The following is a 17,549-nucleotide window of genomic DNA, read 5'->3' on the forward strand; positions in this document are numbered from 1 at the left end:
TATATCATTTTGTCTGGACTTATTAATATGATTATTTATTTCATGTTTATTTATTGTATTTTATTTTACTGAACACTTTGGGTCTCTTTATAGTAAAACATCCAAAACATGAAATGAAATTAACAGCAATACAAAGCAATACATAGAAGTTTACAGCATATAATATAACACCGGGCTAATCAGCAGTGAAACAATATTTAGGAAATGCATCACTCCTTTCCAAGTAACACCTTAAAACAAAACAATTCACGGATGTTGAAGATCCTTTGATAACCGGTTTTACTCTTGAGATCCAGCAAACTGTGAAAAGTCTCCCTCTCTGTACGTTTCAGATGAGAGAACAGATAGTTAATGGATTACAAGAGCTTACTGACTGCTTGTGTGTTTATAGCACAGCCAGGACCAAACCCAAAAAAGAAGCTATACGATCCTCACCAGGCAGGAAAACGGGCTCTAATTGAAACGGAGACAGTGGTAAAGACGAGTGAAACAAAAAAGACAAAGCAAATGTAGCTGTGGGCGTTTTTCCTGAAGCGTGTACGTAAGAGCAATCAGTTCTAACTGTCTGCTGTAATGAGTAAGGGATAATTGAAAATCACATTATGGAAAAATAAAAAGGCAGATCATGCAAAGGCAGTTTCTGTTTTTTTGGGGTTTTTTTTTTTATTTGTGGTTGTTTCATTCTGCAGTAGAAAAAAAGCCTCAACAGCCACACAGGTTTGTCTCTTCCTCTCGGCACAGATAAGCCCTCAAGCAGCAGCTGTTGCTTCAGTGCTGGCGGTGGAAGTGTGAACCATTGGAGTTGGTCAGTGCACACGTTTACTGTCACCTTCTCATCTTTGGCTCAGGTGTGAAAGTGCACGGTGACACAGTGTGTCCCTTTTTAGTTTTGTAGGTCTCCATCCCCTCCTTCTCCTCCCACTATGCCGCTGCCTCATACTGGGTGAACAAACTGGTACACCAGTCTCTGAGACACGTCGGGCTTGCGGATGATGCCCTTCTTGTAGTACTGCCGTATGGAGCGGCTCAGCTTGTCATAGTTCATGGCAGGTCGGTTCTTTCTGAGTCCCCACAATCTGGCGACGTGAGCCGAGTCTTCGATTTTAAAAATACCTGGTGGGAATCACAAGAGATTTGACGTTTGAAACAAGGCGCCGCAGAGTAATTTAACATTTGTTTTTTTACATTTCATGCAGGGCCACGTAGAGAAAAATGTCTTCCTCTTACATGCTCACTTATTTTACTTTATTTAAACCAGTCTCATTGGAATTCAAATCTATGTTTCCAAAGTTACCTGGTCAAGAAGGCATCATTATATTTATCTTTAAAATAATAGATTAGAGTTTATGGAAAAGTCTACATTTTCTGAAGACAATTTTATGTGTTCTCTCTCTCCTGGTTTTCTGTTCAAACATTTTTCTTAACGATTTAAAACTATGTGAACAAGTTTTGACGAATATACATTTTAGCTTGTGAGATGTTGAATTAAAGTTACACTTTAAAATGAAGCACTTAAAAGCATGTAAAGGAGTTTAGGTCTCAGTTGAAGTATAAGGACCGTGAGTTGAAGAGTAGGAGATGAAGTAGTTGAAATGTTAGTTAGAGTGTAAGCAATAAAAGCAGATGAAGTGTCAATGAGAGTGAAAGCAATTTCAGTTGAAATTTTAGTTGAAGTATAAGCTCTAAATGCACCTGATCTAAAAACGAAGCGTCAGCCGAAGCCCTGAATGTGTTTTAAATATCAAGTAAAGTGTAAGCATCATTAGGAGTTTAGGTTTCAGTTGAAGACTAAGAAATTACTGAAGTTTCAGTTGAAGTGAGAGTCTGGAAAACACTTCAACGTTTGGTTAATGAACAATTACTTAAAGAAGTTGAACTGTGAGTTGAAAAGTAACAGATAAACAGTTTAAGTGTCAGTTGTGATTCAACAGTTGTGAAAGAAATAAAGTGTCAGTTATCGTGTTAGCGATGAAAGCACTAAAACATTCTCTTGAGGTTTAAGCTCTGAAAATATAGGAACTCTCAGTTGAGTAAGCTGATCACAGTTGAAATACTTAAGTTAAAAAAAATAGAATAATGAATATGTATTAACTTATTGTCACTTTATCTTTTCACTTTTCCCTGAAATTAAAATGAAGCAATAAAATGCCAATAGTGTAGCCTTAAAAAAGATAAAAAAAACAAACACCTTTGTCTTTATTGAGCCAGCGAATGCAGCGTCCATAGTTGTGAGGTTTACGCAGGAGCTCTCTGAGGAACTGCCACAGATGAATGGGCTGACCGGAACAAGACGAATCGGCCTCGGACCAAAGATCCTCGCCGCCTAAACGACACGAAAACAACATTCGGACTTTGAGGCCACAGCGTTGTGATTGTCAGAGAAAATCACACATAGCCAGAGGCCCTGAGGATTAGAAGGTTGGGTCGTTTCCAAACTAACCAGGAGATTAACAGCAGGTGCTTGATTTTTGAAGTTAACAAAAATGTTCAGGTGGTAAATGTTGATAGCATTTCATTTTGCATAATTGCAAGCAAAGATACAATGCATGGTTTATTCTGTACAGTTAATTAATGTCATTAAATGGCAGGTGTATAAGGAAACCAAGCCTACCGGTAGTTTTTGTATCTCCAACTGAACACCTTTCTTTCATCCAGGCAGCTGAAGAGAGAAAAGAGACATTTTAATTAAAAAGGTTTACTTTGTATATATTTAATGTGTATACTTTTTCTCTTATGCTATTTTAATGTACAAGTTATAAAGCCCTACGAGCCAATTATCTGATTTGAGGCTAAAATAAAGAAAAAATGAGGATCCCTTCCACTCATACTGTATATAATTACACAAAATCACACTCAAACAGCAATGCATTATTTTACGATAAATAGATATCACACACCTGACTTCCATATGTCCAGGTGTGCATGCAGCGTGTCTCCGCACTGCGGCGAGCGCTGGCGAAACTCCTCCTCGCTCATGGCGCACAGGTCCTTTCCTGTCAGGTCATGGAAGGCCTTTCCTGCGTGGGGCAACCTGTACAGATGTTCAGTCCACAGCAGCCACTTCTGGACGTTGCCCGTGTTCCACTCTATGGGGTCTACGCAAATCATAATGGGAAAAACGGTGAGAAAACTAACCTGGTGTGAGGTCATTCATCCAAGTCGTATTGAGTCAAGACAAGTTTGTGTGCTTTATGTTCTGCTACACTTCACACAATTCACTGAAACCACAAGGTAATCGCACTTTCATGCCTGCACAATTCTAATCAGTAGATCAGATGCCGGCTTTATGACAACCAGAAAGCTTTACAATACATACTGCTTCCTCTGTTTGCTTTTTGCGAGCTGCAGAGAGACCTCGCCCTAAAGACTGTGTACACTGTTTACTGGCAGGAGAGAAACATCACTGTCACAATCCAGGAGAACTCATGCAAAGGTCAGGATTAAACAGATCCTGGAGTGGGCAAACACGGCTTTGCGTCAGTAGGGATATGATCTAGGAGATCTGTCATGTTGTTATCCACATATATATATGTGTTGATTTTGGGGGCAAGAGCCAGCTTAAGTTGAATCAATATCCCTGTACTTGCAAATAACGTACTTTTTTTTTTGTTTGGCAATGAAAATGTTGTGTACTTAAATATTTCTTTCTTTGTCAGTTACATGACTAAGTACTCTAATGCCCCCCTAATGCAGATGACAAACTGCATTAGCAGGTGTGGTGAACAACAGCCTACCTGGGGTGATGTTGAGCAGTTTGCAGGCTGTTTCAATGTCCTTCAGCACTTCTCCCACCACCATGCTCTGCACCTGCTCCAGAGTCCGCTCCTCCTCCTGCCCCTCCAGCCCAGGGGAGAGTCCCTGTTCCTGGCTATCGATGACGGGGCACTGCTCTGGTTCATCCTGGGGTTCCATGCGAGTCATGGGTAAAGCCAGCGCCGGGGAGGCCTCTGACACTTTCACCAGCCAGGTGGCGTCTTCGGTGAGGAGCATGTCGAAGCAGGACAGGTAGAGGCCTGGCACGCCACGCTCCAGGGCGTCACCGCTTGGTTTGGTCTCCCCGAGGTCCCAGAGTTCTGCAGAGCCTCTGTTTCGCTCCAGGATGGAGAGTGTGTCCTCTGTCATCCCCATCCGGGATCCATACCCTGGGCATTCAGTTAAACTGCCCACTGGATTTGACATATCTGGTACCTGGAGACAAGAAAAGCCACATTAATCTCTATATTTCTATAGCTTTTAAAGCATCCTTTCAGCATTGGAAAATCTTTGTGGCTGATTATTCTGAATGTTGTGAAATCAGAAAGAATTGACAGATCTGCACATAATATAAGCACTTCCAAAGATGGGAAAATATGTTTCAAAGGTAGATATAACATTTAAATCTGCAGTCGACAAGAGTTCTCACATGATAATCCTTCCTGAAAAACTTTAAAACATTCAAGCAGTTCATCATTGTTTCGATTACAGTCATTTCATGCTATAAGACAAAGAGACACTACCTTCTCAGACATTTCCTCTCCTGCTAAACCAGCAATTGTTTTAGTTTAGTAATAACCTCCATCAGAGCAGCTGCAGGCTAGAGTCCCCTTTTCGAAATGTGTTATGAGCAGAACTGAGTTGATGCTCTATAAGAACCCTGAGTCTGATGGAGATACCGGGGATATGACCCTCAAGAGAGTTAAAACACACACAGCGCTGACAGGCATGGGGCAAAATGGATTTGACTGAGTCTCTTATTTGTGGGTCAGTGGCCCAGAATGGCTGATGCGTTGGGGGTAGGTGACTTGTATTGAGACCTGAATCTGCTCCGCCGCCTGCCTCGGCTTTCAAGGTGCCGTCTGCGCAGCCTTCTGTCTCCACTGTCAGCTGGAGATTTTAATCAAGTTAGATAATGTGGAGAAGAGCTTCCACTGAAACCGCATGTTTGAAAGCAACCAAGTTGTATGAAGACTTGACAGATAGCTCGAGATGGCTTTCTTCCTAACAGGAAATTGCCATCATAAGCGTCCCTTTATGGACGTCAGCTGTAGCACAAGTGTTGTAATCTCAGGGCGAGCTCCCATATGGCACCCATAATGTGTACCCGACACAGCTGGCACATGGGAAGGCACACTGCTGTCACACACCGGGTTATCAGTGGTTGTGGCCGACGCCACTGTAAAGGAAGTGTGCTCCCCACAGAGCACATGTTCAAGGAGGGTCATGGCTTTATTTGTCAAGACACAACAGTGAAATTAAAAGTCTCGTAAAAATTGGCTAACACCCATCACGCTAGATCATTTTCGAGGGAGTTTGAAATTAATCCAGGTGACATTGAATCTTTATTATGGAAGAAAATGCTCTTCAGATGCAAAAAGTAGCCATTTACTCCATGTGCAAAGTCAAAAAGGAAGTAAAATATTTCAGTCAAAAAGTGACAATTTTGACCATCAGCAGAGCATTCTTTTACATTTTGTTGCACATTTTCTTTGCACATTGCACCTCAAGAGTCTCTTCTTTTTTGGTATGATTTTTTGCACAAACACTTTCATAATGGTGGTGTTTAAAAACCTATCAGATTATTCTTTTCCTTTTTCTTATCGACACATTACCCCAAAAAGTTAAATGAAGTTATCTTCCCCGCCCCTAAAAAAAGATTACCCTTCCAGACTTTGGTCCTCAACCCCCCACTGTAAAACCTCCTCCCCAGTCTTCCTTTTATCTCCAAATTCCTCGTAAACTATAACCCACACTCCCTTTCACTCCATCAGGAGTCAGATTAAAAGCCACTGGTATCCAAGCCTGGCTGCTTCGCGTCGACTGTGCGCTGTAACAGCTTGCGCTAAGCCCATTAGCAAAGCAAATTTAGCCATATTACCTTCTTCCAAAAGGAAGAGGGAGCACAAGAGAAAGACACAAACACACACCCCTGCAGAGAGGGATTAAGACCCTGACTGATCTCTAAATGAGTTTGGTCAAGTCGCTGATATTCATTTCAGGAGCATTAGAGCTTGCTCCATTTACTCTGCAAAGTCACCCTTTGACACAGACGGAAAAAAGGAGTCCATACATGCCGGCGTCCACCATGGGAACCATATTTCTCACACATTCTTGGTCTCATTTAACATGAAGACGGTGATTATTTGAGGGGTATCATCACCTTCGATTTTATATGACTAGAGCTGTGTTATTGGATTTTTATTTGTTTTGTTGTTCACCAAAAAAACGAAACAAGACTGACCAAAGTGTGACTTCTGTGTTAAATTTCAACTGGAAAAAAGCAGGAAATAAATCAAAAGTACCATCAGGAGCTTTGATGAGGAACTGGCCAGGAAATAACTATTTAAATTGAGTTAAAGAGACTCTTGAAGTGACAGCGGTTAAAAGTTGCACACCAATACAACTAATCTAATTTGGAATTGACCTGTAAACCCATTTACCACTGTTGCTGAAACAGTTTTGTGACAGGAGTCAGCTGAAGTGTTTGGATTAAAGTTAATGAGTAGTGATTAAAACAAGCAAAATTCTGTTCTTTTCAAAAGTCTGTTTGACCTGGATGATTCAATCTAAGCTGCAAAAAAACAGAAAAGGTCATGTGTGAGATTTGAGATCATCTATCTAATAGCAACCAGAATTTTGTATAAGCTCCTCAGCTTGTCACAAAAAAAAAAAGCTCTGTGTTGTTTGAGTCTGGAGTTAAAGTGTGTACAGCCAGGCGTGACTGTTTGCCATGAGAGCGTTAAAGGGAGACTTTTTTCTTTTCCTTGTTATTGTTTCTCATGGGAAACTTGGATCAGCTAAGGAAGTCATTGTTCCCCGACAACAAGGGGAAAAGACTGTTGCAATATGACCATTGCTGGGAAGAGAGTGTGCAGGCTTAAGGAAGTGATCTGGATCTGTGGATTTGTGGCAGCGGTTACATGTGCAGGTGCTCTGTTCACATTATAAACTAGGTTTAGATGTAATAGTAGTCTATTTCAGGAAAGGTTGTTAGTTGTTTTATAAATTGCAAATAAAGGCAGATTTCTGTGGCGCCTATTCTTTATCACTATTTACAATATTCGCTCTCCGTTTCTTATCTCTATAAATTTTAATTTTATAACTAACTTTTCCTATCTCTAGTTGGGTTGTATTAACTGCCAATGGGGGATGTTAGTGCCCTCTGTGATTCATTTCTGCTGATAGTCATAGTGCACCGGCATTGGGCCAGTATCATTGGAACCATGGAAAAGAAAAAAAAAAAAGCTTTGCTGTGTGTGAGAATTCATCTTGACAGAGGGCTACATTTACAGTTAGTGATGCTGATGATAAACTTCACATTGAGGAGATTGGACCTGGAGATTTGGAGGAATAGCACGGATGGGTGGAGAAACAAATTAGTCACCTGTCTTTGCAGAGATGGTGAAGATATGGAGATCATCACCATGAGGCCTAAGGCATGTGCTCACGCAGCTGGATGTATTGTTCTGATTGTCAAGAAGATCAAAAAGAGCAGTTTAAAAAAAAAGTTAACCACAATATCTGATATAATTGGCAGCTGCTTTAAAATGTGCCATTTAAAACCCAGTTAGAGTCAACAGCAGTGTGATCATGTACGTGGATGAATGGGACAAAGTTAACTTCATGTTTTAGGCCTTATGGCCTGAAAGTGAACATTGACACAAGTCAAGCATAAAAAATAAAAATAACTAAGTGGATACGCTGTAAATGATAAAATGTCACCAAAAAAAGCAAAGTGTGACAATTGAACCAGCCTTAGCTAATAAATCATGATGTGCATGAAGCATGTGACTTCAACGTCCACTGAAGAGACAAAAATGATCAGGTCTGGGTGGAACAATTAGCCGACTGAATAAGTTCCTCCTATGAATGAAATCAAACAAACTTATCTCTTGTATTTCATTATGTTTTCTACATTCAGTTTGTTTCTGTTTGTCTATTTGCTGGAAATTTGTAAAGAAATTGTGCAAAATTTGGACAGAAACTTCACTATAGACATAGACCTTCAGAGGTATTTGTCGGGTGGTCTCCTCATTTCCTTGTTCGACCATTTCTGTAACTTTCCGAAAACCAATGATCTAACATTCAATCCCAACGTGATTGGTGGTGCAGAGCCGAGAAGGAGCCGGGGTTCGACCTTCTCTCTTAAGCTCTACTCTACTTTTTTGTTTTTGACACAGCTATTTCCATCATGTTTTAATGTCAACAAACAAGTGCAACACGAAGAATAGAGAAAATGTGCAGCATTATCTCCACATTTAAAATGTCCATAGAACTAGTTCTGATGGATAATAACCCAATCCAGATTCCTAATACGTAATATAGTTGGAATCTTAAAAAGTATTTCCACTTGAGTGTACTATATTTATACATATATATATAATTGAATTGAAGTACAAAAGTTATCATTGACAAACTCCATAAATGATATCCAAATCTGTGTTTTTTCTTATAACATACACCACAGAGGGATGTTGTGGAGTAATAATGATAAAGATCAGCTCGACATGATGGATCTGTTTGAGAGGGGAAAAAGACATCTGCACCTTTAGAAACAGTTCTGTTATCTCTGTTAGTTATTTACTCTTATTATAGTCTTGTATTTGGGAATCATACGTGTTCAATTTCCACCTTTAAACAAAATCCTTGTAAATCCCCCTGACTGCAGTGAAACATTTTATTTGAATATCTCAGCTTATCGTTGTGGTCTTTTGGCGTCAAACCACCACTAACGCTGCCAGACACCATTTATCTGACCACATTTTGACACAAAATATACATGCACAGAAAAACGTGAAAAAACAGGTATGCGTGGAAAAAGATAAAGAGCAAACACACAAAGAAAACTCAACAGAAATAATTTGATTAACTCATAAGATAACAGCTTTTCTGTCCTCATCAATTGTCTTGTGTTGTTTTTAATCCTCTGTTGTGAAGCCAAAGACTCCAATTTGCCACATTGTGACCAAGAAAGTTCCAAAATTCTTGCAATAAATCTGATACTTTATAATATTTACACATATAACTGCCAAAGATTTAAGTGTGTACAACCATAAATAAATAATCATAGATAATAATGTATAACCTCTCTAGATATTGCACTAAAGTTGCACATAAGATGCCCTTTGTGTTCTCTAAAAGATACGATGATGATAATGTAAAGCAGTCTCTTCTTACCGAGGCAATGATGCTCTGATGGCCGGAGGCAAAGACTTGACTGGATGATAAAAGATGCGGAGCAGCTCTGGTCCTGTTGAAGGATGAAGGACGGCCTTTCGTCCTCCGTTTGCAGACCGACGCTCAGCTCAGACCGGGACGCCCGGGCGCTACCTGAGGACAGAGGTGCAGCAGGCCGTGGGCACCCTTCAATCTGTTTCCCCCCCCTCAGTGAGTGTCGCAGAGCCCCCAACCTTCGAGGCCTCGGACCCTCCCAGGTTTTTTTTTTTGAGTAGGAATCACAATTAAAACTGAAAAGGTTGCAGCCTAAAACTCAACTGCAAACTTAACTTCAAGTGAAAGCACCTGCTGGGGGTGTGTACAAAGGGAAAAGAAGTGAGGGCGAGTGACTCGGTGAGTGAGTGCAAAGGAATTCAAGCTCCATTGACTGCAATTTATATTTATAGGCAAGTCGTGTTTACTTTGTGTGTGTGTGTGTGTGTGTGTGTGTGTGTGTGTGTGTGTGTGTGTGTGTGTGTGTGTGTGTGTGTGTGTGTGTGTGTGTGTGTGTGTGTCTGAAGTGCCATGTGTCTTGCAGATTACACTCAGACCTCCTCAAACACTACCAGTTGACCTCAGTACTTAGGTGACAGACAATTAAATATGATAAAAGACTAAAGTATATACTTATATTATTATTGTTATATTTTTATGATTAATATTTAACACTTAAAAAAAACTTTTTTTAATGAAATACAAAACATTATTAAAGATTAAACCAGTTGTTCCCACAAGAAACGCCAGAGTCGATGAGTTCAGTTGATGATTACGATGATGTCTATGAGTTTTTTTCCGACTCTAGGCGCAAAGATTTTTATTGATTTTCTATCAATAAAATAACCTGATGAAGGTCTACGTACCGAAACGTTGTTACTAAAATATATTTATATGCAAGTGAAGAAGACAGTGTGCAGGATTTTTTTGTTCTATATTGATTTTTTATTAAAAAAATAAAAGTTAGAGAAACGTCCAAAATATGAGTATAACTTAGTTTAGCAGAACTTTGGTTCTACCCCATTAATCATCTCACGACTCTTCAGGTTTTCTAGTTACCCTTTGGAAGGACCCAACCCTTAGGTTTGGAAACACTTCACCCGTATTACAAATCTTATTATGTCATACATAATGATATATCGTGGCACACGAGGTAGAATGCTGGTCCCGTAACCACAAGGTTGGTGGTTCGAACCCCTCTACAGTCAACATGCCGAGGTGTCCTTGAGCAAGACACCTAACCCCCAGTTGCTCCCCGGGCGCTTCTTAGCAGCCCACTGCTCCTCCGGGATGGGTTAAATGCAGAGAATTGTAATTTCCCCATTGTGGGACTAATAAAGGCTTAATTATTAATTATTATTAAAGAGCCATTTTTTCTATATAACGTGTACTCATACTTTTTATACTTAAAGTACATTTTGCTGACAATACTTTGCACTATTACTTAAAGTAGCAGTATGCCAGATTCTGAACATTAATATAGAAGTTGTGTGTGTTGTTATCCAAGCTTCTCCTCGATTTGTTAACATGTATTTAGTGCATGTTAGTGCATGTGAGCGTGCCCCTCTGGTTAGCGCACGGCGGCCGCTCTGCTCTCGTATGACGGTTACAGTTGATGACGCCGTCCATGCAAGTGTAGCACCCAGTCTCCAATTCCCCCACAAGTAAACACTGTTAGCTCTGTCAGCATGTTTAACGTATTTAGCGCTGTTAGCGCTGTTAGCACTGTTAGCGCTGTTAGCACTGTTAGCTATGAGCCACCGGTTCAGGCGTATCCATGTTGAGAGCCGTTGAGAGTCAATCGAAATACACCTAATCTCATATCTTGCACCTTTAAGTAGGATTAATTTATTCTCTGTAATGGACTATCTTTTTTTTGTGGAATTGATACTTTAAGTTTTTATATTGTTATTGGATGTCACTACACGTACTGGTTTCCCAGAGACTCTCAGGTGACCTGCAGTTACAGGAAGTAAATGGAAATAAATCCTAAATATTAACACATTATATGGTAAAAGCCCTTAATTTAAGAGATCCATTCACATATTTTCAAGTCTGTCTTAAAACCAGTTTAGACAGGAGCTATAAACTATAAAGCGAACACTATGGTCCCACAGGTGATTTCATTTAATCACCATGATAAGACTTCTTCTCAGTACTGTGATGCACGTTTTTTAGAATCACTTTTATTAGGCGAGATTAGGTTCGGTGACCTCATGTCACTTCAAGAGGAGCTATAGTCAAATTTTTTATTCTATTTTCATTTCACCAGGATAAACCACTCAGTAACAACACTGGTTTCTAGGGAGTCCTGCAGGTCCTGGCTCCTGATCAGCTGATGAGTAATCAGCCAGAATAGGAAAAAACCACCTGTGTGGGTGTGCCAGGCCTTTAATAAAGTAACTGATGGAGGTGGAGATAATTCTAACTGCTTTATACTTCACAATGTTCAGTACTCTATAACAATGCATTATATGTCAAAAGCATATATTTTGTGTTCAAAACCCTTAAAGGGTAGATTCCTAACCAACAATAACAATAAAAAAAAAAACAAGCATATGCTCAGATCTTTCTCACTCAACAGTACTTTTAAATATTTACTTTTATACGGACAAAGAAAGAGTTGTAAATGCCACATCTTACCTCTGAAATACTTTAAATTGTTTGCCTTTAATTAAGTGTATTTTAGCTGCGAATCTGATAACAGTTTAAATTTGTTTGCCGACTGCAAAGTATTACAAAACACATATACAGTAATTAAAAGCTGCTTCTTTTTAAATGAGATATTTGCACAATTTAAGCCAATTTGAACAGGTGTTTGGGAAAAGTCTTGTTATTAACAAAACTGTGGAAACCTATATAATAAAAGTACTTTAGGAATACAGTTTATCTAATCTTCCCCCTCTAATCTTGCTTTTAATTCATCACATAAATCACTAAATGGCCAGTTGTCTGATAGCAGTACCCACTGAATCCTAAAGCTTCTTTTTCTTCTCCAGTTCCAGGACCATGTTTTCTCTTCTGCTACTTCCAGTGAAAGATCTCTGGGTTTGATATCGTTTTGCCACACAGCCTGAATGGAATAATTGTGAGATACAGAGAGGGTGTGCACGACCTGCGTCAGGGCTTCTTAGCAGTCAAGTGTTTGTAGACACACCAAATCAAACTGTGAGCGATGACAAACTCCTTTCATTGGACAATTAAACCTGAAATTGTAGGTATTTTGTGTGTGCCTGTGCATGAACGCATGCATGTGTGTTTCATTTATACACATTTGTGTATTTGTTTGTGATGCAGGTTTACACCCACACATTTGTATGATGTGGTACACTTTATTTGCCTTATAATTAAAACTGACTCTACTCTCCTATTTTATACCCATTATAGAATAATTTATTACATATTTCTATGAAGAGAGAAATGTCTGTTTGCTTTTGGCTTTACCCACATCCAGTCCATCAATAAAATTTGCATGGCAGTTTCTTCGACAAGTGTTTGCCCTTTTCCTTGGCTCTAGAACAACAATCGCATCACTCAAAGACAAAGAGCGAAGCAACAGACTGGATGTCAAATACGACACCACAATTGGCCCACTGTGATCTTGAAGTTAGTGAACGCTTGTGCAGGTGTCCCTACTGTTAACAGGTGTCAAGGATCGAGTTGTTTTAGCAAAGTCAATATTATATTGACTTTTATTAAATAAGCTTTGTTGAGTGAGAGAAAGTCGTATTGTCAGAATATGAAGTATGAAGTGAGTGATGGTTTATAAATATGGTTATGACAGCTCCCCCAACTGTTTTTGGCGATTATTTATAGTCAGTTTGTAAAATTTGACTTCACCTTCATGTGGCATCATGTCGGGCATGTTTCAGGGATAAATAACTGCTGCTGATAGAATACATGACAGGACTAATGGATACAACTAATAGCATTTTAACGGTGCATTTTCAATAATGGAGCCCTACTAAATGTCTTCCTCTTGAAAACAAACAGAGAGGTTGATTGACAGAGATGCGTTAAACTTTAACGTTGTTCCTCTCAAGGACAGTTTGAGATCGGGGTTAAGATCCACTTCACTTCAACAGCCGGGCAGCTTGCCAAAGCACTCTCTGTAAAACAGTTAGCGCTGCAGAGACGTGCCCGATCCTGCAGATGTGCAATAACATGTGTGCATCCTGCTACGGCCCTGCTGACACCGACTGCTACCATTAACACAACAGATGTGAGGTCCAAAAAAGGGGTAGGTAGCAATGATGTAATAGAAGGCAAATGAGTGACATGCAATGATGGAAGTGTGTGGAGTTTTTATCCTTGAGACAGCTTTCTACCTGTGCATGGATGAAGTCTTTTATGATTAGCTTATCAAATACCGGCACCTATAGTTATAAATATCAGTGCGCTAGAACATAAATTCTCTTTAACAAGCTGAATGATTGGCAGAAGAACCAAAAGAAGAATTTAACAGTTTTGCATAACATGTCAACTCTAACAGGTGAAGTGGTGAAGGCAGTGTTTTATCTACCCTAGCTAATGTTCCCTTCACTGTCTTTACCCTGCTATTGAAAAGATGCTTAGGGGTTTCACCTGTTGGGTTGACATTGCTGAATCATTTATACAGTGTCACGTTACTGGATTGAGTGACATTTCTGGCTAGAAAACAACTTCCTTAATGCAACTCCAGATGAAAGCTAAGCTTCTTTGCTGTTTGACCAATGAAAGCTACAGTTTTAAATTACGATCACATCCTGTTAGTTGCTCAACTTACATTTGTCTGTGTATTTATTTTCTCTATTTCCACAGAGAGTATTAAAACTTTAAACGGATGGATCTTTGCATGTCAAAGGACTGCGGCAGGAAAACAAATTTAAACTGAAACAGTAGACGGTTGTAAGTTGGTGTCATACTGTTGAACGCAGGATTAGTCACTGGAAAACACAAGCACTTCTTTTGTATTGCCAGATTGTCAATCACATGTCTCAAGCACCGATACCACTGCTTCCCCCTTTTCCAACATGCTGAGCTAACCTGGAGACTTCACTTTCAATGGAATCCTGCATGAAACGTTTTCCAACAGAAGAAAATCCCCCAAAACAGAAGTCTATTTCAGAGGAAAATGTTCTCAATCTTGTTTCTAAGATTGCAACATCTGACATACAGCAACTGTATTCACCAACACTTGTTGAAGAGAAGGGAGGGAAATTTCCCGCCTCGGGGTGAAAAAGTCACATATTAAGGTTTTAACTGTCTGCAGGTGAACCGTGCTCACTTAGGAAGCAGCTTGTACAAGTTAAACCCTTTTGGACTAAATTCATGCTGGTGACTTTGTTCCCGGATTAGAACGGAAACTGGAAAAACAAGGCGTTTTAAAAGCTGCACACGTTTTTTTTGATGTGATTTGGATCCATGTCAAAGAAGCCTAAAACATCAAACGAATACACCTCTTAATTTCAGTGCATTGCATTAAGACACCCGACAGTTTGTAATTAAATGCAAAAGCCGCAGAGACAACCCTCCGTTTTGACTTTAGCCTTCTTTGGTAAATGTATTGATTATTGATAGTCCAATTTTAAGTCAGAATGCTTGACAAAACAAGCAGAAGAAGATTACCAATATTTTGCAGCAGAACTTAGAAGAAACTTCTAGAAAAAAGTAGGAATCTGGTTTCAGGATTATTGAGCACGCAAAATATAAATGATTGTGCATTTATTTAAACATAATTAACCGATTAATGGATATTTATTGCTGTGCCCCTGATAGTCTAGACAAATTGCTTTCACATTAATAAACATCGCTCTGGTAATATGTTGAATACCATCGGCTACTTGTGAGTTAAACAACCATTCTCAAACATATTTACCATGTTGCATTTTGCAATAGGACTTACTTTTCTAAGGCAGAGAAACACACAGGCTAGATAGATAGTCTCTAATGCATTAACACACATAGATGCTTATGCAGCTTAATATTCACTCTGCTTTTAGCTCTGTTTTGGTCTCCACCCACTCCTGTTATAAATATCTGTCACTTTGGCAGCTAAATGCCACACAATGTTCACCAGCTAGTCACTGACTGTGTCCGTCTGCTGTTTGGAGAAAATATGCAGTTGGTTTAAAAAAGCTTTTTCAAAAAAACTGACTTCAGACATTTTATAAACAATGAGTTAAAAGATGAAACAAACATGAGATGAGGCAAACGGCAGAGGTGGTCATATAATTTGATCCAATTCTAAGATGTACAAATATGGATCAGTTAAACTTTAAATACAGAAATAAATCACCTGAGGTACTTTAATTACCTTAGTTCAGTATTTCTCTCTTGTGCAACTTTATACGTCCATCCTCTGACGACAGATATGCATTTTAATCAACTATGATTACCCAACATCTGTCGTGAATATTTACCTTTGGAGATAAAGATTTTACAGGCAAAACTTGTAATGGTCTCATAACATATGTTGCCTTACTATAGAGGCTATATATTGCTACTGATTAGCATATAAAATTGTAAAACTTGGCACTTTGGACGGGTTGTTACAACATTAAAATCCTGTTAATTATTCAAGATTATTGTGAAAGGGGAAAGATTTTAAACTTTAAACTTCTACTTTTTTTGACGCTAATACTTCTGTACCTTTTCTACTAGGAAAGTTTGAAAAATGAATTTTGCTTATAAATGCAGTGTTATTTAATTGCAGTATCCCAGCTTTTACTTGAGCATATGATTTCCCCCTGTTCTTGATGCTCGGAGCTATCTCCTCACAAAAAAAAAGTTTGGCACACGTTGGTCATCGTTTATGATGCCCACAGCGCTCCCCACCCAGACAAATAACATCTGCAATCTAATCACGTAGATACTTCCGAGGCAGAACGAACTCCATCGACCAGATGGTGCATGACACTCGGCTGCTTCCTGTCTCCGACACCGTCTGCACCTCTTGACCCGTCAGACTCACTGAACCGTTTTTTAAACATTATATTGATTTAATCAATGTGAGAGCTACTTTTAATATTTGAATTTTAAAAAAGCTGATTTTGAGGAAGTGAAATCTAATATCACTGCTGTGATACATGTGTATGATGAGTGGTGTTTGCTGTGCATTGCTGGGGGGCAAGACAGATGTTGACAGATAAAAATCAGCGGAAGAGATTTTTAAATTCAACAATATAGATTGCCTCAAGCATTTTCCCCAGTGTCTTGCAGAAACCAGTTCTTCACTTCACATTTTACTTAAGTCTCCTGTAATCCTGAATACCAGGAATAAGCACAGATTGATTAAAAAAAACAACACTTTTTATCTTTACATTTTGTTGTTTTATCCATACAAGCATTCATTTTCTCTGCACATTAAACTAACTGAAGTTACTTAGAGTGTATTAAAAAGCGCCACAATGCTTCTCCGCATTAATGCTGACAGACAAAGGACCTACAGTAGGATGTTCTGTAATTTATAGTTTGCCCTCCACCCTCCCTCTCTGACACCTGTGTTTCATTCCTTCACTTTGCTCTCCAAGCCTGGAGCTAAAGGTTTGTTTGTCTTTGCAGAAATGATGGGCAGTTATCCATCATTAACAAAACAAACCTATTGACTCAAGTGTGACGAGAGATCTCAGATATGATGGTAGCTTTGGAGAGCCCTCGCTGGAGCAAAAGTCAATATTTGTCCTCGGTTCCCCTGTCACACGATATCTACACCATTGAAATAATTGCCTCAGTGCTCTCCACCTGCATGAACATTGACATCACACCCACACCCACACATACACCCACACACACCCACCCACACACACTGTACCTCACATAGAAACACACAGATACAGTATAGGCCCTACCTGTATTACTGTATGCACCTTCACTCATCCCATATGACCTAATTTAAAGAAGATGAAATGGTCAACTAACTTAATGTCAGAGCCATTTGAGTTGATAGATGTAATGTTCATTACCGAAGAGGGATCTTTTAAAGAATAATGTTCTTAATTGACACTTTAGATCTTTATATTTGTGCAATATCCATTAATTGTGCGTTTTAAGGGGCCTGTATCCTTCACTGAAGAGCTGCATGTGACGGATGCTTGCTCATGTTCAGCGATGCATTCTTTCTTTGGAATATCTTTGAATGTTTAACGGGTCAGGTAAATTGTTACTAAACAAACAGATGAGTGTTAATATTTGGTTTTGCAAAGACTTCTGTGGAAATGTTTTTGTACATCAGGATGAGAGATTGATATCAAATAGTGCTCGGATACATTTTAAAGAAGTTTGAATATTAGCAAAAAAAACTACATTTCTGTCCTTACTTAAATAATAAGCTAATATAGAATCAGAAGCATTACGGGTTAGCTCATGCCCACTGATGATGAAAC

General features: G+C 39.2%; 1 protein-coding gene across 1 annotated transcript; it reads right to left on the reverse strand.

Moving 5' to 3' along the window:
- Positions 1 to 934: 934 nt before the first annotated feature.
- Positions 935 to 4,179, reverse strand: LOC129106391 (SAM pointed domain-containing Ets transcription factor). The gene is made up of 5 exons (XM_054617777.1): positions 3,735 to 4,179; positions 2,898 to 3,095; positions 2,612 to 2,659; positions 2,189 to 2,323; positions 935 to 1,113 (listed from the first exon to the last, which is right to left on the reverse strand). The coding sequence occupies exons 1-5, from the start codon at positions 4,177 to 4,179 to the stop codon at positions 935 to 937; spliced, it is 1,005 nt and encodes a 334-aa protein (XP_054473752.1).
- Between the last annotated feature and the right edge of the window lie 13,370 nt (positions 4,180 to 17,549).

This window comes from Anoplopoma fimbria, chromosome 17 (genome assembly GCF_027596085.1).
Source record: "Anoplopoma fimbria isolate UVic2021 breed Golden Eagle Sablefish chromosome 17, Afim_UVic_2022, whole genome shotgun sequence".
NCBI classification, from domain to species: domain Eukaryota; kingdom Metazoa; phylum Chordata; class Actinopteri; order Perciformes; family Anoplopomatidae; genus Anoplopoma; species Anoplopoma fimbria.